This window comes from Eucyclogobius newberryi, unplaced genomic scaffold, assembly GCF_026437365.1.
Source record: "Eucyclogobius newberryi isolate DKJ021-1_F unplaced genomic scaffold, fEucNew1.0.hap1 SCAF_13, whole genome shotgun sequence".
Taxonomy (NCBI): domain Eukaryota; kingdom Metazoa; phylum Chordata; class Actinopteri; order Gobiiformes; family Gobiidae; genus Eucyclogobius; species Eucyclogobius newberryi.
In genome coordinates this window covers 30,736,463-30,760,710 of record NW_027315757.1, presented here as the reverse complement: position 1 = coordinate 30,760,710, position 24,248 = coordinate 30,736,463, and the positions used below count along the sequence as shown (strand labels likewise).

The 24,248-nt window shown below is 39.7% G+C and overlaps 3 protein-coding genes across 7 annotated transcripts; 2 read left to right on the top strand and 1 right to left on the bottom strand.

Moving 5' to 3' along the window:
• Positions 1–4,348: 4,348 nt before the first annotated feature.
• Positions 4,349–6,127, bottom strand: LOC140357704 (relaxin-3-like). The gene is made up of 2 exons (XM_072442219.1): positions 5,968–6,127; positions 4,349–4,748 (listed from the first exon to the last, which is right to left on the bottom strand). Exons 1-2 carry the CDS (start codon positions 6,125–6,127, stop codon positions 4,465–4,467), a joined length of 444 nt encoding a protein of 147 aa, XP_072298320.1. The 3' UTR covers positions 4,349–4,464.
• A 3,138-nt stretch (positions 6,128–9,265) lies between these two features.
• Positions 9,266–11,188, top strand: LOC140357703 (uncharacterized). Its single transcript, XM_072442218.1, has 2 exons — positions 9,266–9,524; positions 9,717–11,188. The coding sequence occupies exons 1-2, from the start codon at positions 9,344–9,346 to the stop codon at positions 10,940–10,942; spliced, it is 1,407 nt and encodes a 468-aa protein (XP_072298319.1). The 5' UTR covers positions 9,266–9,343; the 3' UTR covers positions 10,943–11,188.
• A 2,016-nt stretch (positions 11,189–13,204) lies between these two features.
• Positions 13,205–24,163, top strand: rfx1a (regulatory factor X, 1a (influences HLA class II expression)). Of its 5 annotated transcripts, none has more exons than XM_072443460.1 (18): positions 13,205–13,365; positions 14,550–14,918; positions 15,823–15,932; positions 16,014–16,109; positions 16,621–16,718; positions 16,809–17,238; positions 17,807–17,988; positions 18,577–18,696; positions 18,771–18,907; positions 18,989–19,107; positions 19,494–19,600; positions 19,677–19,828; positions 20,377–20,474; positions 20,558–20,707; positions 20,804–21,012; positions 21,650–21,803; positions 22,252–22,297; positions 22,380–24,163. In XM_072443460.1, the coding sequence occupies exons 2-18, from the start codon at positions 14,570–14,572 to the stop codon at positions 22,538–22,540; spliced, it is 2,718 nt and encodes a 905-aa protein (XP_072299561.1). In that variant the 5' UTR covers positions 13,205–13,365; positions 14,550–14,569; the 3' UTR covers positions 22,541–24,163. The 5 variants fall into 5 exon arrangements, with proteins under 5 accessions (XP_072299561.1, XP_072299563.1, XP_072299562.1 ...); XM_072443462.1 differs by lacking the exon at positions 13,205–13,365 and adding an exon at positions 13,476–13,657 and having other exon boundaries at positions 16,809–17,187; positions 17,813–17,988; XM_072443461.1 differs by lacking the exon at positions 13,205–13,365 and adding an exon at positions 13,476–13,657 and having other exon boundaries at positions 16,809–17,187.
• The last annotated feature ends 85 nt before the right edge of the window (positions 24,164–24,248 follow it).

Genomic DNA, 24,248 nt, shown 5'->3' with positions numbered 1-24,248 from the left:
CTGGATTAGAGTCCAGACTCTGTGGAGACATCAACAAGTTACAACTGGAGTAAAACAGACATTTCTGCGGTCCACAGTGCGCTGCTGTCACTTTTATCAAGCACTTCATGATGATACGGATTAGGTTTGTCTTACAGCATACTACATAGTATCAAAATTGGCTTTTCAACATTTTGAAATAGTTCTAATAAAGAACATCACGTGTTAAGAACACAAATCGTGTGTAGCCCACGTACCTTAAAGTTAGCGAGGGACAACCTGAGGGATAAAAACACATTCCTCTGCTCACAGAGTTCGCTTTCTGTCACTTACATCTGCTTTCCGGTAGTGACCGGTACAAGCCGCTACAGTTATTTGAAGCTGTGGATTGACTCCACGGTTGAGTCTGCTCATTACGGGAAACACGCCGCGCATGCGCAATAGCGCATAACCCAATGTTGCGCGCCGCGGCTCTGTAGACACTCCCTTGCCCTCCAGGCTGTCTAGGGTTTAGGGCCTGCAAAAAGGTACTGAGATTTATCAGGACTCGTAGTATCTATTTGATTATACTATTTGTCCGTAGTTGCAAAGGAGATCAAATCTAGTCCTTAAAGCATGTAAATAAAAGACTATTTATTCATCAGATTTTTTACCTCAAAGGGACTCTCCTGTTTAGATAAAGGTTAAATAAAGAAATAACAAAATAATTTATTTGTAAATTAACTTTTTATATGCAACACAAAACTTGGTTTGCAGCTAATGAATAGGTATTAATTTTGGCACGCCAGGGAAAGTATTTATTCATTTTGGCCAGCAGAGGAAAAAAGTGTAGGCACCCCTGCTCTAGTAGGCTATCAATAAATATTAATAACCATTGAAAAAAATATAAAGGGGTTTTTTGATAAGCAAAAGTCACAGCAGACTTAAGCTCCATTACTTGGAATTTTGCCGTAGCAGCAACATTTTGTGAATGAAGCCAGAGCTGAATTCCCTGTGTTTTTGATCGGGCAATATCCTGGTAAATTCCCAGGACCAATGCAGGAAAAGTGTAAGTGAATAAAGTCAGAAAGTTGCCACTACCACTGCTTGTTTCTTTGATAACGCAATTGGTTTCTTGAGTTACACTGTGGAGATAGATGAGTTCAATTTTCATTTAATTTAAATTATAGAATGCATAATAGTAGAATTCAGAGAGACCATTTCAGTGGGAACAGAGCAAACCTGGCAATGTTCGGGGACGATGTGTGTATGTGGGCCCGAGTCGAGTGTTCTTCAATCTGCACATGGCCATTTACTGGGAATTATGTGGCTTTATAAAGGTGTACTGTAAAGTTGTTCCTAAACAAACATATTTGTTAGTCAATATCAGCCTACTGAGAGCATAAGAGTTCTGTAACTCTGTCATATTTCATGTTTTCGATTGCTTTGCTAAATTTCATATTATATATATTATATATATATTATATTGCAGAGCTGACAATGAAGTGAATCAGTCAAAATGTTGCAATTGATGTAGGTTTGATGAACCACCACAGCTTAATTAAGTCTTGAACTATTAATTTTGCCTGTATATGTAAAAAATAAAAAATCTATAGGTTATTAAAGCGATTTTTCCAAGTTTGCTGTAAAAATGACTTTTGGGCCAATACAGCAGGAAACCTGAAGGACAACAAAAATTGGTCTGAGGGCCACATTTGGCCATAGTTTATGACAGCCCAGGTATAAATCAATAAATGTATGCATACTCAGCAGTGTTAGTACCTTTTATCCGTATATCTGTATATATAGATTAATAGCCTACCTAAAATACTCTCTAACAGGAACTAATTATATGTATACATATTTTATTTAGTTTTATGGCTCATGAATTTGGAATCGGTAGCTAATTAGTATTGTTGATTGCCGTATCGCTATAATGTCCATGTATTTTTTCTTGAACAAGCCACTATATCAGCAGACTAAGGACCAAACCTAATATTATTGCATAAAAGTTTTCCAGTCAGGGTTCAGAGCCCACCACAGCACTGAAACTGCACTAGTTAAAGTCACAAATGATTTGTTATTAGCCGCTGACGATGGACTGGTCTCAATCCTGGTTCTGTTGGACCTCAGCGCAGCGTTTGACACCATTGACCACAACATTCTACTGCAGAGGTTAGAATGTGATGTAGGTGTTGGAGGAACAGCCCTCAGCTGGTTTAAATCCTATCTATCTGATAGGTTCCAATTTGTTAATGTAAACCAGAGCTCCTCACCAAGCTCTAAAGTAATTTACGGTGTGCCACAGGGTTCGGTACTCGGTCCAATTCTGTTTACTCTTTATATGCTACCATTAGGCAACATTATCAGAAAGCATGACATTAACTTCCACTGCTATGCAGACGACACTCAGCTGTATTTATCAATGAAACCTGATCAGAGCGATCAAGTAGACAGACTTAGTACTTGTGTGAAGGAGATAAAAACCTGGATGACACTAAACTACCTGCTTCTTAACCCTGAAAAAACCGAGGTCATTGTGCTTGGCCCTAAGCATCTACGAGACGCTCTATCTGAGCAGATAGTCACACTGGACAATGTCAGTGTAGCCTCCAGTTCTACTGTAAGAAACCTTGGAGTCTTATTTGACCAGGAGCTCTCATTTAAAGCTCATATAAATCAAGCTTGTAAAACAGCCTATTTCCATTTGCGCAACATCGCCAAAATCAGAAGAATCCTGCCTAAAAGTGATGCCGAAAAACTTATCCATGCATTTGTAACGACTAGATTAGACTACTGTAACTCCCTGCTTGCAGCGTGTCCTAAAAGCTCCATAAAAAGCTTTCAACTGGTTCAAAATGCAGCAGCAAGATTACTAACAGGAACAAAAAGAAGAGAGCACATTACGCCAGTGCTGAAGTCTCTTCACTGGCTCCCCGTCGAGTCTAGAATCAAATTCAAAATTCTACTCTTGACCTACAAAGCCATAAATGACATGGCCCCATCCTACCTCAAAGATGCTATAGAACCATATCATCCAAACAGAGCTCTTCGCTCTCAGAATGCTGGCCTTCTGGTGGTGCCAAGAGTCTCTAAAAGTACAGTAGGAGGTAGAGCGTTTAGCTACCAAGCTCCTGTGTTATGGAATCAGCTCCCGACCCATGTTAAATATGCTGACACAGTCTCTTCATTTAAGTCCAGGCTTAAAACGTTCCTCTTCGAAATCGCTTATGGTCAGACTAGTTAGGAACAGAAACATAAACCCACAGCTTCAGCTACGCTGCCCTAGGAGTAACTATGTTGGGGGAAGTATGACAGCTTGAGCACTATCCTCTTCTTCTTCTGACTACTTATGCTATCAAACAATATTTATTTTTTGATTCCACTTGCAAACTGTTCACCGCCTTCTTTTCTTTCTCTCACTTCTGAGGACCTGTGGACCCAGATGCCCCTCCCCTGGTGAAGTGGTCCCTGCCCTGTGTAGACGGTCCCTCATCTGCCTGAAGAGTGGCTCCAGTTCGCCTCAGTCGGTCCCTCATCTGCCTGAAGAGTGGGTCCAGCTCGCCTCCGACGGTCCCTCGTCTGCCTGAAGAGTGGGTCCAGCTCGCCTCCGACGGTCCCTCTTCTGCCTGAAGAGTGGGTCCAGCTCGACTCAGACGGTCCCTCTTCTGCCTGAAGAGTGGGTCCAGCTCGACTCAGTCGGTCCCTCACCTGCCTGAAGAGTGGGTCCAGCTCCAGTCTCCTTGTGTCCGTCTGTCCGTCTGTGAGAGTCGGATCTCTCCTTCACTGGAACTCCTCCAGGTTTCTACGCTTTTTTCCCAAAGAGGTTTTTTTTGTAGTTTTTCCTGGCCGAGAAGGAGAGTCTAAGGACAGAGGACCCTGGGACATCGTCCCTCGCCACCACAGACATTGTCTGACTTCATCGCCACCACAGACATTGTCTGACTTCATCGCCACCACAGACATTGTTGATTCATTTCTCCCTGTGGCCCTCAGAGGCAACTGTTGTTGTGATTTTGGGCCTTACAAAAATAAATTGATTTGATTTGATTTGAAAAGATTTTGTATTTTATTATTGTCCCTTTAAAGTAGGATTGATTGTTTGGTCTCCCTTGCAACTACTGACAGTCTTTTAAGCACAAAATATAATTAAAACTGATTCCCCTTACAAATCTCTGTAGAGTACCCCTTTGCAGACCAAATGAGACACCTTGGCAGGCAACACATTGGACAACTCTGGCCTATCTTAAAACACAAGTGGAATGCAGAACATGTATGAGGAGGATATGGATAAACTTGTTTATTGTATAATAAATGACTTCCAAGTATACAGGTCAACATTTGGGCCTATCACACAAGCCCTTCACATATAATCTACTTATCTAAAAATGAAAGTAGTTCAACAACAATGATTTGATTCCATTCTCAAATCAAAAAATCCAAATATATTAAGTAAAAAGTGAAATCGTTCAGGTCATGTTCCTTGATCAAATCAAATGTATGTGTTCAACATAGAGAGCTGATTTCACTCTTACTACAGCCCCATTTGCAGCAAGCGTTGGACAGTCCCAACACCAGATCTCGTCCCTTGCGGTCAGCCTTCCTCAGGGCTTCAAGAATTTCCTCTGAGATGAAGGAGCGGGCCTGTCTGGTAAACTCTCCATGCCCACTCTCCTTGGAGGTAAAGGGGGAGTCTTTGTTCCTTTGGAGGATGGTTTCTTCTGCTGAGTTTTGCCCCAAATTCTCTGTTGACTCATCTTGCTGGTACCGGAATGCATAATCTAAAACATCTACAGAAAAATCACATCGTTGGTAAACATCGATTGAAATAAAATTAAACTCATAACACACAAAATGTTAAGCCAATCCAGGGTAAATGCAATACTTAGATTATTATTTTTGGAACTAATATATTCAAGAGTGTGGGAAATAAAAAGGTCTATCTTTGTTGTGTTGTTGTCAAAAAAATTGTAAAATAATGCCTATGTATCAAATTAGCTAGCTGCTTTACAATAATTAACCCTTACATTCATTCAATCTCAGTTTTTTTTTAAACTTTTTGTCAGTAAACATTTTTTTAAACAGAAATATTACAGCAGGGGTGGGGAACCCGTGGGTCACGAACTACCGATCAATCCCAGCATCAAAACGTCGCCCTGCCTGTCCTAATACAGTGGCTTCTACAACTTCTATCTGACTAAATGTACACAACAACGTACAACCCTGAGTTTTACTGCGAGCTACAGTCATGATATAAGCTTGCCTGACCGGCCAGCCCCGCCCACATTCTGAGGTAGTTGCCAAAGTAGTTTGCCAAAACGTGTTGGGAATGGCTGGTCAGGCAAGATATAAGCAGCGATGATGTCTTTAGTGCGCACCGTGCACACTAAGTGTAGACGAGGCTACTTTGGTTTTGTCAGTCCCAACTTCTAAGAAACAGAAAAACTGAGTGAGAGTTGGTCAAGCTCCTCACTAAAATCATGTAAAACAGCTGCAGTAAGTAGATCTATGCCAAACTGTGGCTGATAGGCTTGCGCAATATTTTTGGGACTAAGATATATTAATGGGACAGGCATTATAGGCTAATATTAATATGAAATATGCCTGATTACATCAAAATCAAACATAATATGTAACAAACATTCCTTTACCAATTTGATGTTGTAGATTTATATACATTTTAATGTCATTATTCCTTTAGTGCTTATTTTAAATTGACCTATGTCATCCATGATCAGTACGTATGCCCCTGATAAACACCAGTCCTTGCACCCATAATACAAAATCTAATATAATCTGATATTGAGCCGAAAATGTTTCCCACTCCTGTATTACAGTCTCATCCCCACAGCCATTTACTGAACAAACTGTAAAGTTTAACCATGCCACATTATGTCATGTCACTATGTTGTGTCAGATGAGTATCTATTCCGATAAATGCTGTTCCTTTTAAAATGTACAATTGTGAAAAGAGATTTCCCTGGGGACCATAGAGTATTATTGTCTCACCTGAACTCTGCAGTGACCGTTTCCATCGTGAACCTCCACAAGTGAAGATGACTGCACGGATGAACTCCCGACCACACAGTTTAACACCATAAGACGGGTTCTCCATTGGCTGAACACCTGCAACCAGCAAACAGAACACAAGTACTACAGCTTTCCACATGGTGTGTGCTTTGAGCAGCCTCTCTGTTTGTAAGAGATGGCTTGATGATCCAGTGTGGTTTATAAAGGGGTTTAGTGGCATTGTACACAGACCGACGTGGAATGACTGGTTTGAAATAGATACAATCAAAGACCTTTTTGAAAACAAAAGGACGACCAAAGGTGGAACAAATATTGTAAATGTCATAATTGTTTAAAATTACAAAGGCCCAATTGTCCCTCACTAAAATTTATTTTACTTTGACGCATAATTAAGAATCAATGGAGGCAATTAACATATGTCAGCAAAGGTCAATCGCCAAGCCACTGTTACATGACAAAATTAAATTTAAGAAATGATTTTCAATGGGAATATGAATATGATTGTGAACTATACAATCAAGTTGTTGTATTGAATAAGCATAGAGTAACATTTTTTACCAATTGTCATATTAAATAAGGAATCGTTCCTAACTTAAGGCAGTTTATTGTCCAGACAAAGTGAAGCCAGTGACATTTTCAATGTCAGATAACACAAAACTCTTATTATGTGTGGTGGCAAATGTAAAACTCACTTTTATCTAGTCAAAGGCCACACGTATAAAATGTGTTCCACTCGTGAAAGGTCACTCGTTTAATTTGTAGAATATGAATAATGAACTGTATATATGAGATGATAACATTCTAACAAAGTGGCAGGTGGAAGGTCATAAGGAGTCATGTCAAGATTCTTTTGGATCAGAAACAAAGTCAACCACAATCACCCTTCAAATACATTTGAGGCATACTAATATACGGTATATTTTAAAAATCCTACATGATTCCAATAGGATTTTGAAAGGATCCTTCTTGTTTGATCTTATGAAATCCATCCAGTAGGACTGAAACTGAAAAACCAAATACAAATCTTATCAGTTCAGTTTCAGTTTATTGACATTTGCAGTATAAAACAAACACATCGGAAAGAAAAGGTGGGAGAAGCTAAAAGTGCCCAGCATTCATACATACATACATTCATTTAAAAAAACATCAACAAAACATAATATAGTATTTTTTATTTAAACTTAACCCACAGTCCTGTCCTGCTGTCCTTCCTGGCACAGGCATTTTTAGCCAGTTTATTGTATGAAGCACAACCAAAAACTAAGAATTCAGCAATAATGGTAGTCCCTGTTTTCTTGCAATTTGAGGCTTGAGACAAAGCAATGGCATAAAAATGTATAGAATGGCATTGAAGTATTCTGATTACACCAAGAAAGCAGTAGACAGTGAGACATAAACAAAACTTATGGACTAAGATCCCATCATATATTTTTTGAGGGAAAGTACAGACTAATTTGAGAGAGAGGGTGTGTTTCTGAGAATCTGGTTCCTTAAATGAGTGGTTCCAAATCATTTTTGTAATTTTCTTCGTAGTGTAGCTGCTAGACAACTCTCATAATTTCATATTTGTAATGTTCAGTTTAAAATACATTTGTTAGAGTAAACTTTTAAGTAGCAAAAAGTTTTAGATAACTAATCCTTTGTTAAATTCATGTTCTTGTGTAAGTATTCAGTAGAACCACAAGCTAAGAGGGGATCTTTTTCTTTTTGTTCCGCTTTAATGTTGCTTGGGGGAAGTCTTTATTGTACACTGTCTAATTGAAGAGCCACACGAGGTGATGCTCCGTGGCGTCTGACGACTAAAGTGATTATTCCCTTTGAGTGAATGAGGCCAATGAGGCCATTTTTGGTTGTTTTTGTTATTAAGACTGTTAATTAAAGTTTGTCTTTTTAGTTCTGACGGCTTGTGTCGACATTTGTGAGGCATGGTTTGTAAGACATGTTGGACACTCCTTCTGTATGACAAATAAATATCTGACGAACAACTTGGAGCTTGATTAAACTTGAGGGGAGTAACAGCTTTGGCTCACACTTCCAGTGCTCACTAACTGGAATTCCACCAGGCAAATACATTTGACCATGGTAGAAAATTGCCTAAAATGACTATTTAAATGGTATTGATGTCCCAAACACTATGACAACATGTAAAATGCACAGTGTATTTTTGAAATAAAAAATAATACTTTCACTTTATTTCTAAATCTGAAACATTGCCCTGGTTGGAAAACACCTTACTCTAAATTAACTTCTGATCAAATCCAGCATAAATAAATTGGGTTAAAAAGAAAATGAAATGTGAAGGCTGACATGTCTCTTATGTACAATATAATGTTATCTCAGCATTACATTATTTTAGCATTTCCAATGGCAAAATAAACTTATTATTGAATGTACATTAGATGAAGTGTGTGCACTTTTCACAGCTTTAAACAATCTCATTACATGCACTGTGTCCCTTTTATGGTAGAGGTTGTTTCAGCGTGACATACCGAATTATTTTCCTTCAAATTATATGGATTTTGCCTGGACATTTTTGCTTTCCCTAAAACATATTTTGTGCAAATAGAAATTGTCCAACAAATGTTTTAGTCTAGTTCAATCTAGGGTCAATCAGCCGATCCCTCCAGACACTAGTATTACTCATTCATAACCTAGGTGGAATTTAAATTTACATTTCCAAATATTAGCTTTTGTGTTTTGTTTTCATTTACAACCAAGTCTTCACTGAATTCATCGGGCACAGCAGAACAATGGTCTATGAGAAAGTTGTACACAATTACACTGATGTTTTAAAAGACCCACAGCCATCACTGCAGCCTAGGTCTACAGAGAGCTCCCTCTAGCGGACAGCAGGCGCACCTGCAGCCTCTGCAGCACGAGCAGAGCGCGGTATGGTTCTAGTGAAGACAAACATCAGGATTATGTGAATGTGGAGCAGAAACTGAGACAGTGGAGCGTGTCATCAGAGGGATTTTATCAGATTTTATCAGAAGCAGAGAAGAAGTGTTCAGTTTTAAAAATATATTGAAAACCACAGAAGGGGAATGCAATGCCTTATTAAAATTCTTAAGAGGAACAAAGCTGATAAAGAGAATTTGAGAAACATTGGAATTTACATAAGTGTAGACACTCTGGCTCACACTCCAGCACAGTAGGTGGCGGAAATGCACCTAAACGTTGGTTGCCGCCCGCCTAAAAGAAGAAGAAGAAGAAGGTTCTAGTAAAGCGGAAATGCAGTGACGTCGCTTGACTCAGAGTAGTTCCGCCACATGTTCCCGCCATTGTGGACTGCAAGAAAGACTAGCACGTAAACAAGTTAAGATAAGTCTAATATTGGAGTCATCCTGGACCCACGATGGGTAAATCTTGCTGTGCAGTTGGATGCACCAACCGTCAGGAAACAACAGTCGGAGTTTCTTTCTACAGAATCCCGAAAAACCCGGAGAGACGGTCGAAATGGCTAGCAGCCATACAACGCGACAACTGGACACCACACCCCGCCACAGCACGATTGTGTAGCGAACATTTTATAACTGGTAGGTTCATCATATTTATCAATTCTGCTACTTTGCCACAAGTAGCCTAGTAGTTATGTATTTTGCATCAGTTACTAGGCTACTTTAATTTGTAATAACTGCAAGATTATGCCTAGGCCAAGGCTTATGTAATGTTTTATATCATCTCACTTTTAGGCCCTTCTTTCTAATACTGTTTTTATTTCATTTCAGGCCAGAAAAGTGATGATCTTCTCTGTCCTGATTATGTGCCAAGTGTGTTCGGTTCTGTCAGGAAAGTAAAAAAGCGGAGAGCTATTAATATGAACTCCAACCTGAGAAAAAAAGAGAGTCGAAAGTTACTCAGACTCGAGCAGAATGATGCTGCTGGTGCTTTATTGGCGTTGGGAAGTGACGGTGATGATTGCTCACCTAGTACAACATCTGTTAATGCTGTGAATGTAAGTGTACAAACGTATCTGACTGTTAACCGCATCGACGCTCTGTTCCGTGACAACCAGCTGCTAAGAAATGAGAACGGAGAACTCAGAACTAAACTCAAGTTTTGGCGACTGGATAAGCAGGGTTTTGAGAACAATAATGATAAAGTGAACAACCTCTGTGGCTTGCCATCATTTACTGTGTTGATGGCATTGTTCAAATTGATTTCAGGTGACATGACTTACAGATCTATTGCAAAATTTCAGCAGTTTCTGATGGTTATCCTTCAAATCAAACACGGACTGAACGATGTGTTTCTCGGGTTTCTGTTCAATGTTCATCCTACAACTGTGTCTCGGATGTTTCTAGAAAATATTGATATCATGTATCGGCGTATTGTACCTGCTCTTCTCTTTTGGCCAGACAGAGACGTGGTTAAGCTGACAATGCCGATGTCATTTCGCTCCACATATAAGAACTGTATTTCAATTATCGATTGTTTTGAAATCTTCTGCGAGAGGCCCAGTGACCTGGAGGCGAGAGCACAGACTTACTCACAGTACAAGTCACAGAACACTGTTAAATATCTGATCAGCATCACTCCTCAAGGTCACATATCTTTCATCTCCAACGGATGGGGTGGTCACACCTCAGATAAACATGTGACCGAGCACTCTGGCTATCTGAACTTCTTGCTACCACAAGATACAGTCTTGGCTGATAGAGGATTCGATATTGAAGACTCCGTAGCAGCAAGAGGAGCATCGTTAAATATACCAGGATTCACAAGAGGAAAAACCCAACTTGATGCAGAAGAAATTGAGAGGACCAAGAATATTGCGTCTGTCCGCATACATGTCGAACGAGTTATTGGGAGCTTGAGGCAGAAATATGGCATGTTGGGAACTACCATTCCCATCAGTATGCTTGAGACATCTGAGGACTGTACCGTTACAACATTGGACAAGATTGTATCAGTTGCCTGTGCCCTCTATAACGCTTGTCCCCCAGTAGTTTAGATGATATCAACAGAAATGCCTGTACAATTGTCCAGATTAAATTCTTTGACTGTTATCAATAAGATGAAAAACTGTTGATTTTTATGCGTCTTTCAAACTGAGCCATTTCTTATTGTGATTGTCTATTTTGATGGTGGTTCTACTTATTAAGTGTTATGACTTTTTCAAACTAAGCCATGACTTTTCTAACTGCGATAATTGTTTATTTCTTTCGATGGAACATTTACTCAAACTTTTTTTTTTTGTGATTAGTGGAAAACTTTGATAGTATTGTGAAAATAAAATTCCATGATCGTTGCATTTTCTTCATAACTTTGTTTCTTTGCATTTGATTAAGAATTTCTAATAATATTGATATTAACTTTCCAATTTTCTAATTATGAGATAACAAAGAAGCAAATTTTTCAACTTTATTGAGGAAATAATCTTTAATATCAATTTGAAATAACTCATAACCCGTGTAAAATAACATCAGGATAATACATCAGGATAATCCATTCTTCATTTGGTCGACTTCCTTGACGTTCGGCCATTTGGACAAAACCATCCTTTCGTGGAGTTATTCTTGAGACCAAGACACTCTTTGTGGAACTTCTTCACAGAACAGTCAGTATTGTTGCAGATGATTATGATCTTGGCGGCATCTTCACTTCTGCAGAACCAGATGCCGTTTGTTGAGACTTCTAATTTGGGTCGAGTGACAACAGTCATGGACTCTTGAGTGCTTTAGCTAAGAGTTCATGGAGAATGCAGGCTTCATAGAATGTTCTGATGCAGCTGAAGGTCATGGAGAAGAAGTCACTGCTGAATGGAATCCTCTGGATGAACATTTCCTTGTTTGTCCTTAGGCAAAAGTCACAGTATCTCTCACCAGTACAGGCCATCTGACATTGTATTTGGTAGAAGTACTGATGATTCTGCTTCAGCTGAACCACTCCATTGACAGATTCCAAACAAAACTTTCCATATGTAGAATCTTGGATTGTCTTGTCTCTTTTGCAGAATGGACACTTGACTTCTTAAACTCCAAGTCCACAGCAGGAGCAGTTGACCAAACCATCAGGGGACGCACCAATGTAATGATGCTCTTTGTGACAACCACACTGAAGTCTTGGTGTTTCACTGACGGTATTTTATTGTAGTTCTCTTTTACTCTGCTTTCATGTTCACATCCCCACCTGCAACACCAACAGAAACAACAAAAATATGTGTAGATTTGGACGACATGTGAAAAGAGATTTATAAAGATTTATAAAAATATATAAAATAACAATACATGTAAAACGGGTTTTCTTTGAAGAAATCATTGAATTGTACACTCATTACTACATACCTAGTTGATGTGGTTGAGAATTTGACAGATAGAGGTAACAAATACTAGTGACATTGCTGGCTTTTGTGGTAATGTCCAAGCAGCAGCCTTGAAATATTTGACTGTTGTGCAAAACGTTTTAACTTTGTATGTATTAATTTGTATTAGGATCATCGTGGAGTTTATTTGTGTCATAGTTTATTGATTGAACATAATCTAAGTAGGCTAAACCATATCAGGTTGTGTTCAAACTATTACCCTGAACATGAAGTAACAAACACTTTTTAGGACAATGTGGTCTTGCTTTTCCTCAGCTTTAAGAGTAGTCTGGATGTAAAATCTTAATAATTTGACATTTATAGTTGGAGGGACAAAACAATAATGCAAAAACCCTGGAATCTGGTGACACAAGAATGACACAAACTGTCAAAAAATCTGACAGAACGGTGCAAGAAACAAATGTTCAACTCAGCTTTTGTCAGTTGTAGACTTTCTCACAGTGGGAAGAGTAACTAACGTTGTTACTCAAGTAAGAGTAATTACTTCAATAAAGTCAAGTATAGGAGTAAAAGTATTGCACCAAAAGTTACTCAAAGAAGTACAAACTTCTTCTTCTTCTTCTTCTTCTTCTTCTTCTTCTTCTTCTTCTTCTTCTTCTTCTTCTCCTTCTCCTTCTCCTTCTCCTTCTCCTTCTCCTTCTCCTTCTCCTTCTCCTTCTCCTTCTTCTCCTTCTCTTAGTGTTACATTACGCCACCTATTATAGTTGTACGTCTTAGACTATAGACTTTATTCTTTAAGACACATAGATAATAAATACTACTCGTTACTGTGTCAGAACAGACATAAGCAGTGTGCTGGTGCTGTGAAGATGCTTCATGGCTGTACCGTTTGCTTTAAGAGGATTTGGCAGGAGAGAGCCAATCAGAAAAGCCAGGGAGGAGGGAAGAGAGCCGGTGGGTAGCAACAGTTGCCCTGGTGAGAACGAAGCGCCATAGCCACGGTAGCCCTGGCGACAAGAACCCAGCAACGAGAATCAACAACAACAACTGAATCCGCCATAAATATAACAGAAGATTTTTAACCAGTGGGAAACACATACGTGGATCCAGAGGTGACGCTCTTACAATATTAGAAATGTTCGCATTAATCAAAGGTTCAATAGAGTTGTGCTGCTTTTCCCCTCTTCTTACTGTAGCCATAACAGCCAACCTTTCGTTCACTGCTAGCCGAGGTTAGCGTGGGCTGCTAGCCGTCACATTGATTATTGACTCGTCTTCGGACGGCGATGGGGTTGTTTGTACATGCTACTGTTTCGAGGCACTCTTAAATGCGTCTACCATGACGACGCAGCCATAGACGCATACTCAAGCAGGCTGTTGTTATGGCGATGTCAAATGCAAAAGGTACAAAATGGCGGTTGTTGTAGAGACCAGTTAGCTTGTTGCCCATGTTACAGTTACCATGCTGCTAGGCAGTTAGCCTCAATTCTGTCACGACCAAGTACATTTTATCCAGGTTTACACCGGTAGAAATGCTCCATTTCTAAAGGATCTACTGTCTGTAACTGGGCATAGTACATTTTCACCTTACATCTTGGATAAAGGCTGTCATTGATTGCATATCGCTAACTGCCCATTCAGAATCAGAATCATACCACATTCAAAGTACAGCTATTAATATGTAATCTGCCATGAGATGTGTGCCACGATTTATGCTTCTACCACCTATTAAACATAAGAAACATAATTATTACATTAAGGTCTTTTACAGGGGCGTGGTAATATAGCGTGTGCAGGTGTCAAACAGTCAACTACGGTACATAGGAAACATGTGCAGTACAATGTAATAAGATATAACGGGATATATAACACTTACTACCATGTAATATGTTTTTCATAACATAATTGTTCCTTATTGATATGTACTGTAAAATACTTGAATTGAAGCCAAATATGTTTTTAACCACACAAGTTGACATAATTATAGCACTTAATTATAGCACTCAGAAGAATACTTGTGTCTTGTTGCTTATAAGCACATTGAGTAAGTGCTTTATCACATGAAATGAACTTTACAAGTCATACTTAAAGTTGACTTAAGATCAGTTTGGGGAGCAAATCACAAACAATGATCATCTCCAACCTAATTTTCTGTTTGTTGATAGTTTTTAAAATGTTTTACTGATGAGTATTAATACCTGGCCTCAACCTGAGCATTTTACGTTATCAAATTCTAGAATGGCAACCAAATTCAAGGAATACTCTCACCCTTTTACATTTTTGTTTGTTTTTCTAGGGTTAACCCCATATTTTATAATGGCCACCACAGGCTACGTAGGAGACATTCAGTCCACTGCCCAACCCCAGGGGGCTAGTGTCTCTTTGACACCTGGGCAATCTGATACTGGCTCCACCCCTGCATCTACGCCCCAGTTCCTGGCAGAGATTCAGACATCTGTGGCCACTGCCAGTGTGGTCACACCCACAGGACAAACTGCTCCCACCGAACAAGCCACTACCATCTCCACACTGAAGGCTGCTGCCCCGGCCACCACTCAGGGTCAGCCGGCCTCGACACAGTATGTGACAGCGGAAATCCAGGGTTCCCCCTCACAATCTGGAAATTCTCAAAGCACTCCTCAGTACATTGTTGTTACTGTAACAGGTAAAGTGTTAAACTTATAACTATTCCGTATAAATTAATTCGTATGTTACTTACAGATTGACTGACATGGGTTTTTCATGGCTGATGCAAATTATTTTTAGAATCCAGAGCAGCCAATATCCGATAAGCTCTGGAGATCTTTTAAGACCGATGAATAGCCAGTGTTGGTCATTTTCCCAACACTTTCTGATATGAAATTATTACAAACTCAGTTACTGGCATTGGGCAGGAATTATATTAATATCTTGATGTTTTTATGGAGTTTACTATAGGATAATATATTTTGGCAATACAACAGAAAGGGAAACAGTAGAAATCTTAAAATGTATTAGTTGTTTGTTTATTAAGTTTTTATGTATCAGATAAATGTGAAACAATTGTAAATCACGCTCACCCAAAAGTTTGAAATGTTACAACATTAATTTATTCGGATTTGTATTTTTTGTTAGATCTTTTTGCAGCATTTTTACATATATATATTTGTATTTATTATTAATGATATACTTTATATTAAATTGATTAATTACTAATTGAATATACCGCCCACTTCTACTAAATCAATTAATTTTAGACATCCAGAGCCCTGTTACTCTATAAACTTGTAAGCAGGCAGTGTAATCATATTAAGTGCAGTGTCTGCATCGCATACGTTGATTATAGAACGCTTCATGTATTTCCTTTGATTAGGATTTTGGCCCCAAAAAATATCAAATAAAAGGCTGGTACCCTGATATCAGGCCGGTATTTGCACTCTAATAAATGTACAATTCTAAGTGTAATGTGATTCTTAGTGTAGTGCGATTCTAGGGAACTTTATTTCAGTGTCTGATATTGACTGATTGTTGGCCATCATAAAGATGTAGATTTACACTGTGTTTTAATATATTTTTTATCTGTGCCTCAGAGGGCTCACTTCACTCAAATGACAGTGTGTCAGACTCAAGTCCCCCACCCACTATTATACAGACCGGTGTGCCCACACAGGTGGTTCAGCAGGTTCAGACGTCACAGCAGGTGATCACAAACAAATATTATCAACTGCATTTAACACCTCATTCGCCATTTTGAATTCATTCAATCTTTGTCTTCTTACAGAGGTCAGTTTTACAGGCGACCTCTCAGATTGCCAAGACTGAGCCAGGCACTCAAATCAGTGTCACTAATCTACAGTCTGTTCACATCAGTCCAGAAGTAAGTGATTTTTCAATTTTGTTTTCACATCAAATCCAAGTTTAACATTATGCATTTATTTCATCTCATTATAACAAGACGTAACTTTGTCTCTTTGGATTTCAGTTACCCCCCCTAGCTGCAAGGACACAGCTTTAGTCACAAACAGGAGCGTAGAAGATTGGTAGCTGCTTGAGATAGGATAGCAAGAATGCCAGGGCCTGATATTCAGTGATTGCACAAGAGATGGTTATAACAAATACTTCTACTGTCTGGATTTTTGGCAGTATTTGTACCAACTCTCTATACAGTCAGTGAAAGGGCTAGAAGTCCAACCTGCAGGTGCCAGCTCAGGTCACATTCAGCCTTCATTGCGGGCCTTGAATTTTCTAGTAGGTCAGGGGCAGAAGGGAGATTGCAGCATCCGAGGCACAGGGCCAGACATTTTCTGTGGACAGACATTGAATGGGTCTCATGAATAAACAGGACAGCGAAAATCTTTGTATTAATGTGTGTGTTCAAAACTTTTTAGGTCCAGCAGCAGCTCACAACCGTGCCAGTTCAACATGTATACACCAATCAAGTGCAATATGTGGAAGGAGGAGAGACCAACTACACAACCAGTACAATGTTAGAACTAAACCATTATATATGTGATATAATTACTTATTTGGTCAATATTAGTTTCATTTCATTTTATCCTCTGTATCTGTCTTTTAGCCGTTCCAGCACCTTTCCATATTCGGAATCCTCCTTGTACACACAGACCACTGCTGGCCAGTACTATGAGGGCCAGCCAACGTCCGGCACACAGGCTTCCACACCTGGAACTCCTCTTACAGTGTCTGTGACTGCAGGCACCACAGGCGGTGTGTCTATGTTTGTGGCTCAGCCCCCCAGTGCTGCAGCTGCTGCTGCTACTGTGGTGACCACTGGTGCCACAAATGGGGCAGGGGAAGTGGCAGGCAGCAATGGTGCATCCACAGGCAGCTATGTGATCCAGGGGGGTTACATGCTGGGCAGCGGTAGCAGCAGCAGTAGCAGTGCAGCGAGCAGTAATCAGACTTACTCACACACTGCCCGCGCCTCCCCAGCTACTGTGAGTATTACAGAGGGCGAGGACAGTAGCGTGCCGTCGGCAGACAAGAAGGTATGCAGAGGCGCTAAGCGCAGCAATTTCTCCTTGTTTTGTTCTCAACACTGTAGATGAAGTCATAGTTGTGTTTTGTCCAGTGGAAAACACAATTCAAGTGTAAACAGTAACACCAAAATTATGATAAACACTATGTTAAATATAAATGTTTAAAACTTGTTTTTAATTGTAACTTCCTCTTTTAACAAAATAAAACTATGACATCATAATTTTCATAAATCATTCAACTGCATGTGAAATGGGCATCTTGATTTGCCCATCGTTTCAACACTCATTTTCATCTCAAATTCATCCTAGTGATTTCCATAATCTCACAGGTATCAACATATGTTTGGCAGCTCTTCCATCAGTATTGCAACTCATAGATTCATTGCATACCAGAGTTGTATGCCACGGCACGCAAATGTATATCTTAATATTGAAATAATTTCAGTGGATGTGCATGTTTTGTTTTATCTTTTTTTTTTTTTTAACAAACAAGCATGCTGATTTTATATACAAATCTGTATTTTGGGCCTTGCTAATTGTACTAGCCTATTTTCTTCTTTCCTTGCTTGCTTGTCAGGTACAGTGGTTGCTGGACAACTATGAGACAGCTGAAGGTGTTAGTCTACCACGCTCCACTCTCTACTGCCACTATCTGCTACACTGCCAGGAGCAAAAACTTGAGCCTGTAAACGCTGCATCTTTCGGCAAACTCATTCGGTCTGTGTTCATGGGGCTACGGACGCGGCGTCTCGGCACACGGTAAGAAAGGAATCAAAACTCACTCAAATGTTATTAAATCTGTTTAAAAAATGGACTCTATAATCAAGAGGATGTGCTGGTATGTACTGAAGTTTGCTTAATACATTGGTCATGTTTGTGACAATGATACAGCTACTGAACTGTTCTAAGCAGTGGTGTAGTGCTTTAAGTATTTGTCCTGGAATAGAAGGATGGTCGGTTTCACTCCTGCCAAAGCACATACTGTCATTGCTTCCCTGTGTAAGACCACCCAATTGTCCTCTCCAGTCACAGTAATGTGGCTGGTGTAGACAGGGAGAGTGTCCGGCCAAGTCACTGTGTGATTTGTGGTGACCCCTAATGAAAACAGAGCAGCCAAATGTCATTCATTGGTGTAAAAGGTGGACACAAGTTAAATACATGCAGAAGATGGGAACTAGAGGTGGCTGTTTTAAGAAATATTTACTCATGGATTTGGTTAAACAGCGAGTTGTGTTTTGTTGTTATATTTAATAAATGCCGAAATTAACTACATTTATGAAAACATATTTGTAAATTGCTGTCAGTATTATGAATAACACCTTATATTTGCGTGTGTTGTTGCTTAAGGGGTAACTCTAAATATCACTATTATGGACTGAGGATCAAGGCTGGTTCTTCTCTTCTGCGTCTGATGGAGGATCAACAGCATCTGGCCATGAGGCAACAGCCTTTTTCTCAGAAACAGAGGTAAAACATCTAACCATCTGTTTTCATCACATTTACAGTTTATACTGCTGAAACACTATATATATTTTTTAAAGGTTGAAGCCAGTACACAAAGTAGAGGGCATGACTAACGGCACTGCAGCAGGAGCAGCTCAGCAGCAGCAACAGCAGCAGCAGGGTTCAGCTCATGTGGACATCAGCACACAGGTCCAGCAGTACCAACAATTTTTAGGTGTGTTATCGTCCATGAAGGCCATGCACGAGTGGCTGAGTGACAACCTCAATTCAATACTATTTCTGTTTTTATTTGCAGATGCATCTAGAGCTCTCCCTGAGTTTTCAGACATTGACCTTGTAGGGAAGTCTCTTCCAGAGGGCATTGAGATTGAACACATTAAGAGTTTCCAGCTGCTTTATAGAGAACACTGTGAGGTAAATGGTTGTGCTATTTGTTTATTTATTTACAAATAGTGTGTGTGTGTGTGTGTGTGTGTGTGTGAGTGAGCGTGGGTGTGTGTGTGTGTGTGGGTGTGTGTGAACGTGGGTGCGTGTGCATGGGTGTGTGTGCGTGTGGGTGTGCATGGGTGTGTGTGTGTGTGTGCGTGTGCATGGGTGTGTGTGTGTGCACGCGCATGGGTGGGTGAGTATGTTTTTGAGTGCATATTTAGGCTCGTGAGTATGCATTGAGTTTATACTGAATTACCACTTTGAGAGAGAATTTTTAAGAGAAGTTTTATAAACTTATGATTAGATTCTTGGACAATTAGATTAAATACAAATTGAACAAAATACTTAAATTGAATCCTCTCATTGTTTAGGCGATACTGGATGTTATGGTAAATCTTCAGTTCACTCTGGTAGAGACTCTGTGGAAGACTTTCTGGAGATTCAGCCAGGATGCATCTGGAGATGCTACAATATCTGTGTAAGTCACAAAAACAATTTTTGGTTGCTATAGATTTATGTCCTAAAAGTTAATTCAGTTATTCTGTATTTGATAGTCATGATGAGTCAGAGAAACGCCTCCCAAAGACCTGCCTTGTGCTGCTGTGTAAGTATGATCCTGTGCTGCGCTGGAGCCGAGACTGCGACAACAGCCTGTACCAAGGCCTGGTTGAGATTCTCATTCCCGATGTTCTTCGGCCTATTCCCAGTAAGCCCACACTAGACATGTAACAAATTACACACATTGCATGTTTTACTTAAAAACTTTAAAAAACTGGGTTAACTAGGGTAAAATTCCGGACATATATTAGCGTCCTAAATGTTTCAATAATTTACTCCCTCACTCTTCATGGCATCATGGAGGAATCAACAGCATATCTGTGTTCTGAAAATAACTTTAGAGAAAAGCTGAGCCAGATTACACACTGCTGCCCATGCACACAACACGTGTCTCCAGTGCACGTTGTCAAAGTCCCCTCCTTGCATTGTCTCGTCTGCACTGCATGTCCGTGTTTTCTTCTCCATCTTCGTCTGTGTGTGCTACTCAGTGCAGAGAGCCAAAAGCAGTGCTGTCAGGTTGTGTGCACGGAATATATCTTATGAGCGGAAATATGTTTCATACTCATATTTTAATCCTCAGAACCATTAAGAGTACCAATAGGGCTGAAGCTTATTGATCCCGTGGACCGTTAAACTTGGCACCGGTGCTGTTATGATCCCGGGTTTTCAGTTTCTGTCCCTACTTGTTTTCCTCAGGTGCCTTAACCCAAGCGATCCGAAACTTTGCCAAGAGCCTCGAGAGCTGGCTGACCAATGCCATGATGAATATTCCTGAGGAAATGGTCCGCATTAAGGTAGAACTGCTTGGTTTCATGATCACCTTTTTGTATATATTTCCATATGTCAAGGTTTACCCTCAACTTTGTTCTTTTCTCAGGTTACATCTGCAAATGCATTTGCCCAGACGCTGAGACGATACACTAGTCTGAACCATCTGGCTCAGGCGGCTCGTGCGGTCCTCCAGAACACAGCACAGATCAACCAGATGTTGTCCGACCTTAACCGAGTGGACTTTGCTAATGTCCAGGTTTGTTTTTGAGAGCGTTTTGTGTGCATGGAGTAAAAGTATTGGTTGTGAAAAATAACATGTGTTGAATAATGGGATCTGGATCATTGTCTGCAGGAACAAGCATCGTGGGTGTGCAGGTGTGAGGACCGCGTTGTCCAAAGGCTGGAGCAAGACTTCAAACTGACCCTTCAGCAGCAGAACTCACTGGAGCAGTGGGCAGCGTGGCTCGATGGCGTAGTGTCCCAGGTTCTAAAGCCTTACCAACACAGCCCTGCATTTCCAAGGGCTGCTAAGCTCTTCCTACTCAAGTGGTCTTTCTACAGGTAAACTTGAACCTAATAACCACAACTGCCTTGGGCCCCCAACCTGACCATTATTGGCCCAAGCCCCTGAAACATTGGCCATTCTCTCAGCGTAGAAGGGGCCCTGTCGTGGCTGCGATAGTTTCTTTCTCTTTTTTCTTCCTTTTTTTATTTAAGGGCCATAGGCTTTATTAAACAGGACAGTGTAGTGTGAAATGGGGATGAGAGCAGGGAGGACATTCAGCAAATGTTCAGCTAGTTTCAAAAGTTTACAATACTTACTGACAGCAGGCTATTCGACTATATCAAGGACTGTAGTCTTGTCAACAGAATATAGGCGCGAGGACTTTAGTGGTGGGGAAGACTAAAATGTTCACTTACACACTTCATCTCAACGGAGTCTTCACAAATACAATGGTAATCTACAATGGCAGCATTCATGTATTTTTGTTTTTGATGTAGTTTTGATCCAAAGTAATTCTGTTTCCCCACACACAATACTATTTTTGTTCCAACCTGGAGTCAAAGCAATATGCAGTTCTTTCCTCTTTTTGTACGAGGCACAAAATTACAGTGAAAATCAACTGTTGTTTTCACTGTCGCATGCACTTCTTGATCTGTGGCTTAGATACTTTTTGTTGTTGTTTCCTTTTCCCAGTTCCATGGTGATCAGGGATCTGACTCTGCGCAGTGCAGCCAGTTTCGGTTCCTTTCACTTGATCCGCCTGTTGTATGATGAGTACATGTATTACCTGATTGAGCACAGAGTGGCCCAGGCTAAAGGAGAGACCCCTATCGCTGTCATGGGAGAGGTACATCACATACACATTACACATTTATGTCCACAGTCTTCAGCACTGTTGAGAGAGGCCTGCACTAGTGTTGAGATGATGTAATTAGACGTAACTTTAATACACAATACACTAGATCCTATTTGTTTTAGACAACTCGATTTTTTTTTTCTAAACTAAATTGTTTGCAAATTTTGTTTACTGTCCAGGATTACATACATACAATCTAATCTGACATAGGATTACTTTCATAAAATCTAATCTTATATATGATTTATATTGGATACATTGGAACGGGATTTAAGACTTTGGGTCCCTGAAAAGCGCTATATAAATAAAAGATTTATTATCATTATTATTATTATTATTATTATTTACAAAGACCATAAAGACCAGAAGATAATGTTGTTAAGTATTTTTTTTAAGAGCTACAGTAATGCTTGTTAAAAGGATGTTTTGTCTTTCTAAGTTTGCTAGCCTCAATCGAGGGCTACACCAGCTGGATCCGGACAAAGGTCATTATACTATTAAAATGTTCTAAACATTTTGTACAATATGTATGGGAGAGTTGTATGTAACGATTGTATTTGTATTCAGAAGACGAAGAGGAAGATGACGAGGAGAGTGACGAGGAAGGGCAAGAATTATCTCTTCAAGCAGATGGCACCGTCCTGGGAGATGAGTCTCTGGAGCCTCCGGCCAAACTAGCCAGAACTGATCAGAGAGTCCTCTTCGCCACTGGATCAGCAGAGAACTAACCAAATAGGAATGATGTCTCTTGTTCACACGTCGATGTACAAAAACATGTGTATACTTTATTTATTTGTAAAACTTTTTTATGTAATCGTCTTTTAACACACATAGTAGTGGTGCTGCTGCTGTATCTATAAAGCCTGTTTCCAATGATTTTACTCACTATCGTTGGCAAGTTGTGGCTTCTACACTTAGACTGTTGTATAGCTCTTAACTGATGGCTGCAAAAATTTCTCTTATTACATTGCATCCTGCAGTCTTGTGGTCACATAGCCGAGGAATTCCTCCTCCTGCAACTGTCACTGCCATCTCAAAGTGGTCTTGAAAAAAAGTCTGTTTGTGTAAAGGTTACGTCGGTAGGAGGGTACCAATGCCATCTGTACATGTTATTGTGTTGGCACTAATTTATTTACTTCTGGGGAAATGCTCCTAAAACATTGAAGGGTAGTTGGTATTGTTGTGTGCACTTACTGAGTGTTTTGTGTTTGTCTTTTTGAGAAATGAGCACTGAAGACACACTGTTCTGGAGCCTTGATTGAAATAGCCCTTTCATTATATTGTGTGTGATTACAGGTCCAGCTGTAGTGCTAAATGCTTTTACTGTACATATTTTGAAAGACATTGAAAAAAAGAGATTTTCATGTGTGTTTGTTTGATTTGAATTGACTGTAAAAATGTTTTCTAAGAGTGCCTGTCACAGGTGTTGACTAACGCGCTCATTATTTGCTGCAAAATCCTCTCAGTTGTAGAACAGCTGGTTCTATGGGAGGTTCTGTGTGTCATATTTATGTTTACTCTCATTCATCTCTTTGTGGCCTCACTTTCCCTGACATTTCTATGCCTTATTTAAATGCTTCTTTGTTTGTGCCAAGCCTGGTCACTTTCCTCAAACCTCATTGTTCCTTATTATTTAAAAGAGGACTGTGCCTCATTAAGAACACTAATATACTTGTAAATTTATTCAATATTTTGTTGTCACTAAGTGAACCTCTTGTGCAGTGTATGGTGATGTGTTGTCACACATTCTTGGCAATCATTGTGTACATTATTGGTTTGTGATTGAATGTTCAGTTTCTAATCCTAATAGTAATTTCCACATACAGGCTATGTTCCTGCCTCTTTGCACATGTTGATTAGTGTTGTCTGAATTGTTTTGTTTTTAACAGTGGAGTGGAGCCTAAATCTTTCTGCACAGTCCTCCAACATCAATCCTCAGTTTTCCTGATCATGCTCATCTCAGTGCATCTCTACTCTACCATTGGTGTTGTTTTGCTTTAACATCTTTGTTTTAAACACTTAATGTTCTAATTGGTTAATTGTTAACATATTTTGGCCTTACGAGGCTTCATTAACCTTTATACGCTACAATGGGTTTGCAATCAGCAGGCATTGTAGCCATCAAACCAGCACATTTTGTTTCAAACATATCACTCATTGTTTGATCAGCATTTATTAGAGCTTTTTTTTTTTAACAATTTAGTAATTTTATAGTGAACTCAACTGTATGACAAAATGGTTTAGTGGCAGTGTTTAATGAGTTGGGTCTGTAAGTATGACTGTGCCTTTGGAGGTGGTAGAATGCAATGGAGATGTTTTTAAGTTTAACATTATTAAAATAATTTAAAAGATTTTGCTGGTGCCTTCTTTATTCAATTATCAATTATGTTTGGTTATGATTAATTACACATAAAGCAGCATATGAAACTGGATAAC

What these genes read in the sequence shown, in the direction of transcription:
- LOC140357703 (XM_072442218.1), top strand. Translation starts at nt 9,344, where the DNA reads ATGGGTAAATCTTGCTGTGCAGTTGGATGCACCAACCGTCAGGAAACA. An exon ending in TAGCGAACATTTTATAACTG is followed by an intron (nt 9,525 to 9,716) that starts GTAGGTTCATCA and finishes ATTTCATTTCAG; the next exon opens with GCCAGAAAAGTGATGATCTT.
- rfx1a (XM_072443458.1), top strand. Translation starts at nt 13,636, where the DNA reads ATGGCGATGTCAAATGCAAAAG. An exon ending in GGCGATGTCAAATGCAAAAG is followed by an intron (nt 13,658 to 14,549) that starts GTACAAAATGGC and finishes TTGTTTTTCTAG; the next exon opens with GGTTAACCCCATATTTTATA. An exon ending in TGTTCTTCGGCCTATTCCCA is followed by an intron (nt 19,829 to 20,376) that starts GTAAGCCCACAC and finishes TGTTTTCCTCAG; the next exon opens with GTGCCTTAACCCAAGCGATC.
- LOC140357704 (XM_072442219.1), bottom strand. Translation starts at nt 6,127, where the DNA reads ATGTGGAAAGCTGTAGTACTTGTGTTCTGTTTGCTGGTTGCAGGTGTT. An exon ending in ACGGTCACTGCAGAGTTCAG is followed by an intron (nt 4,749 to 5,967) that starts GTGAGACAATAA and finishes ATTTTTCTGTAG; the next exon opens with ATGTTTTAGATTATGCATTC.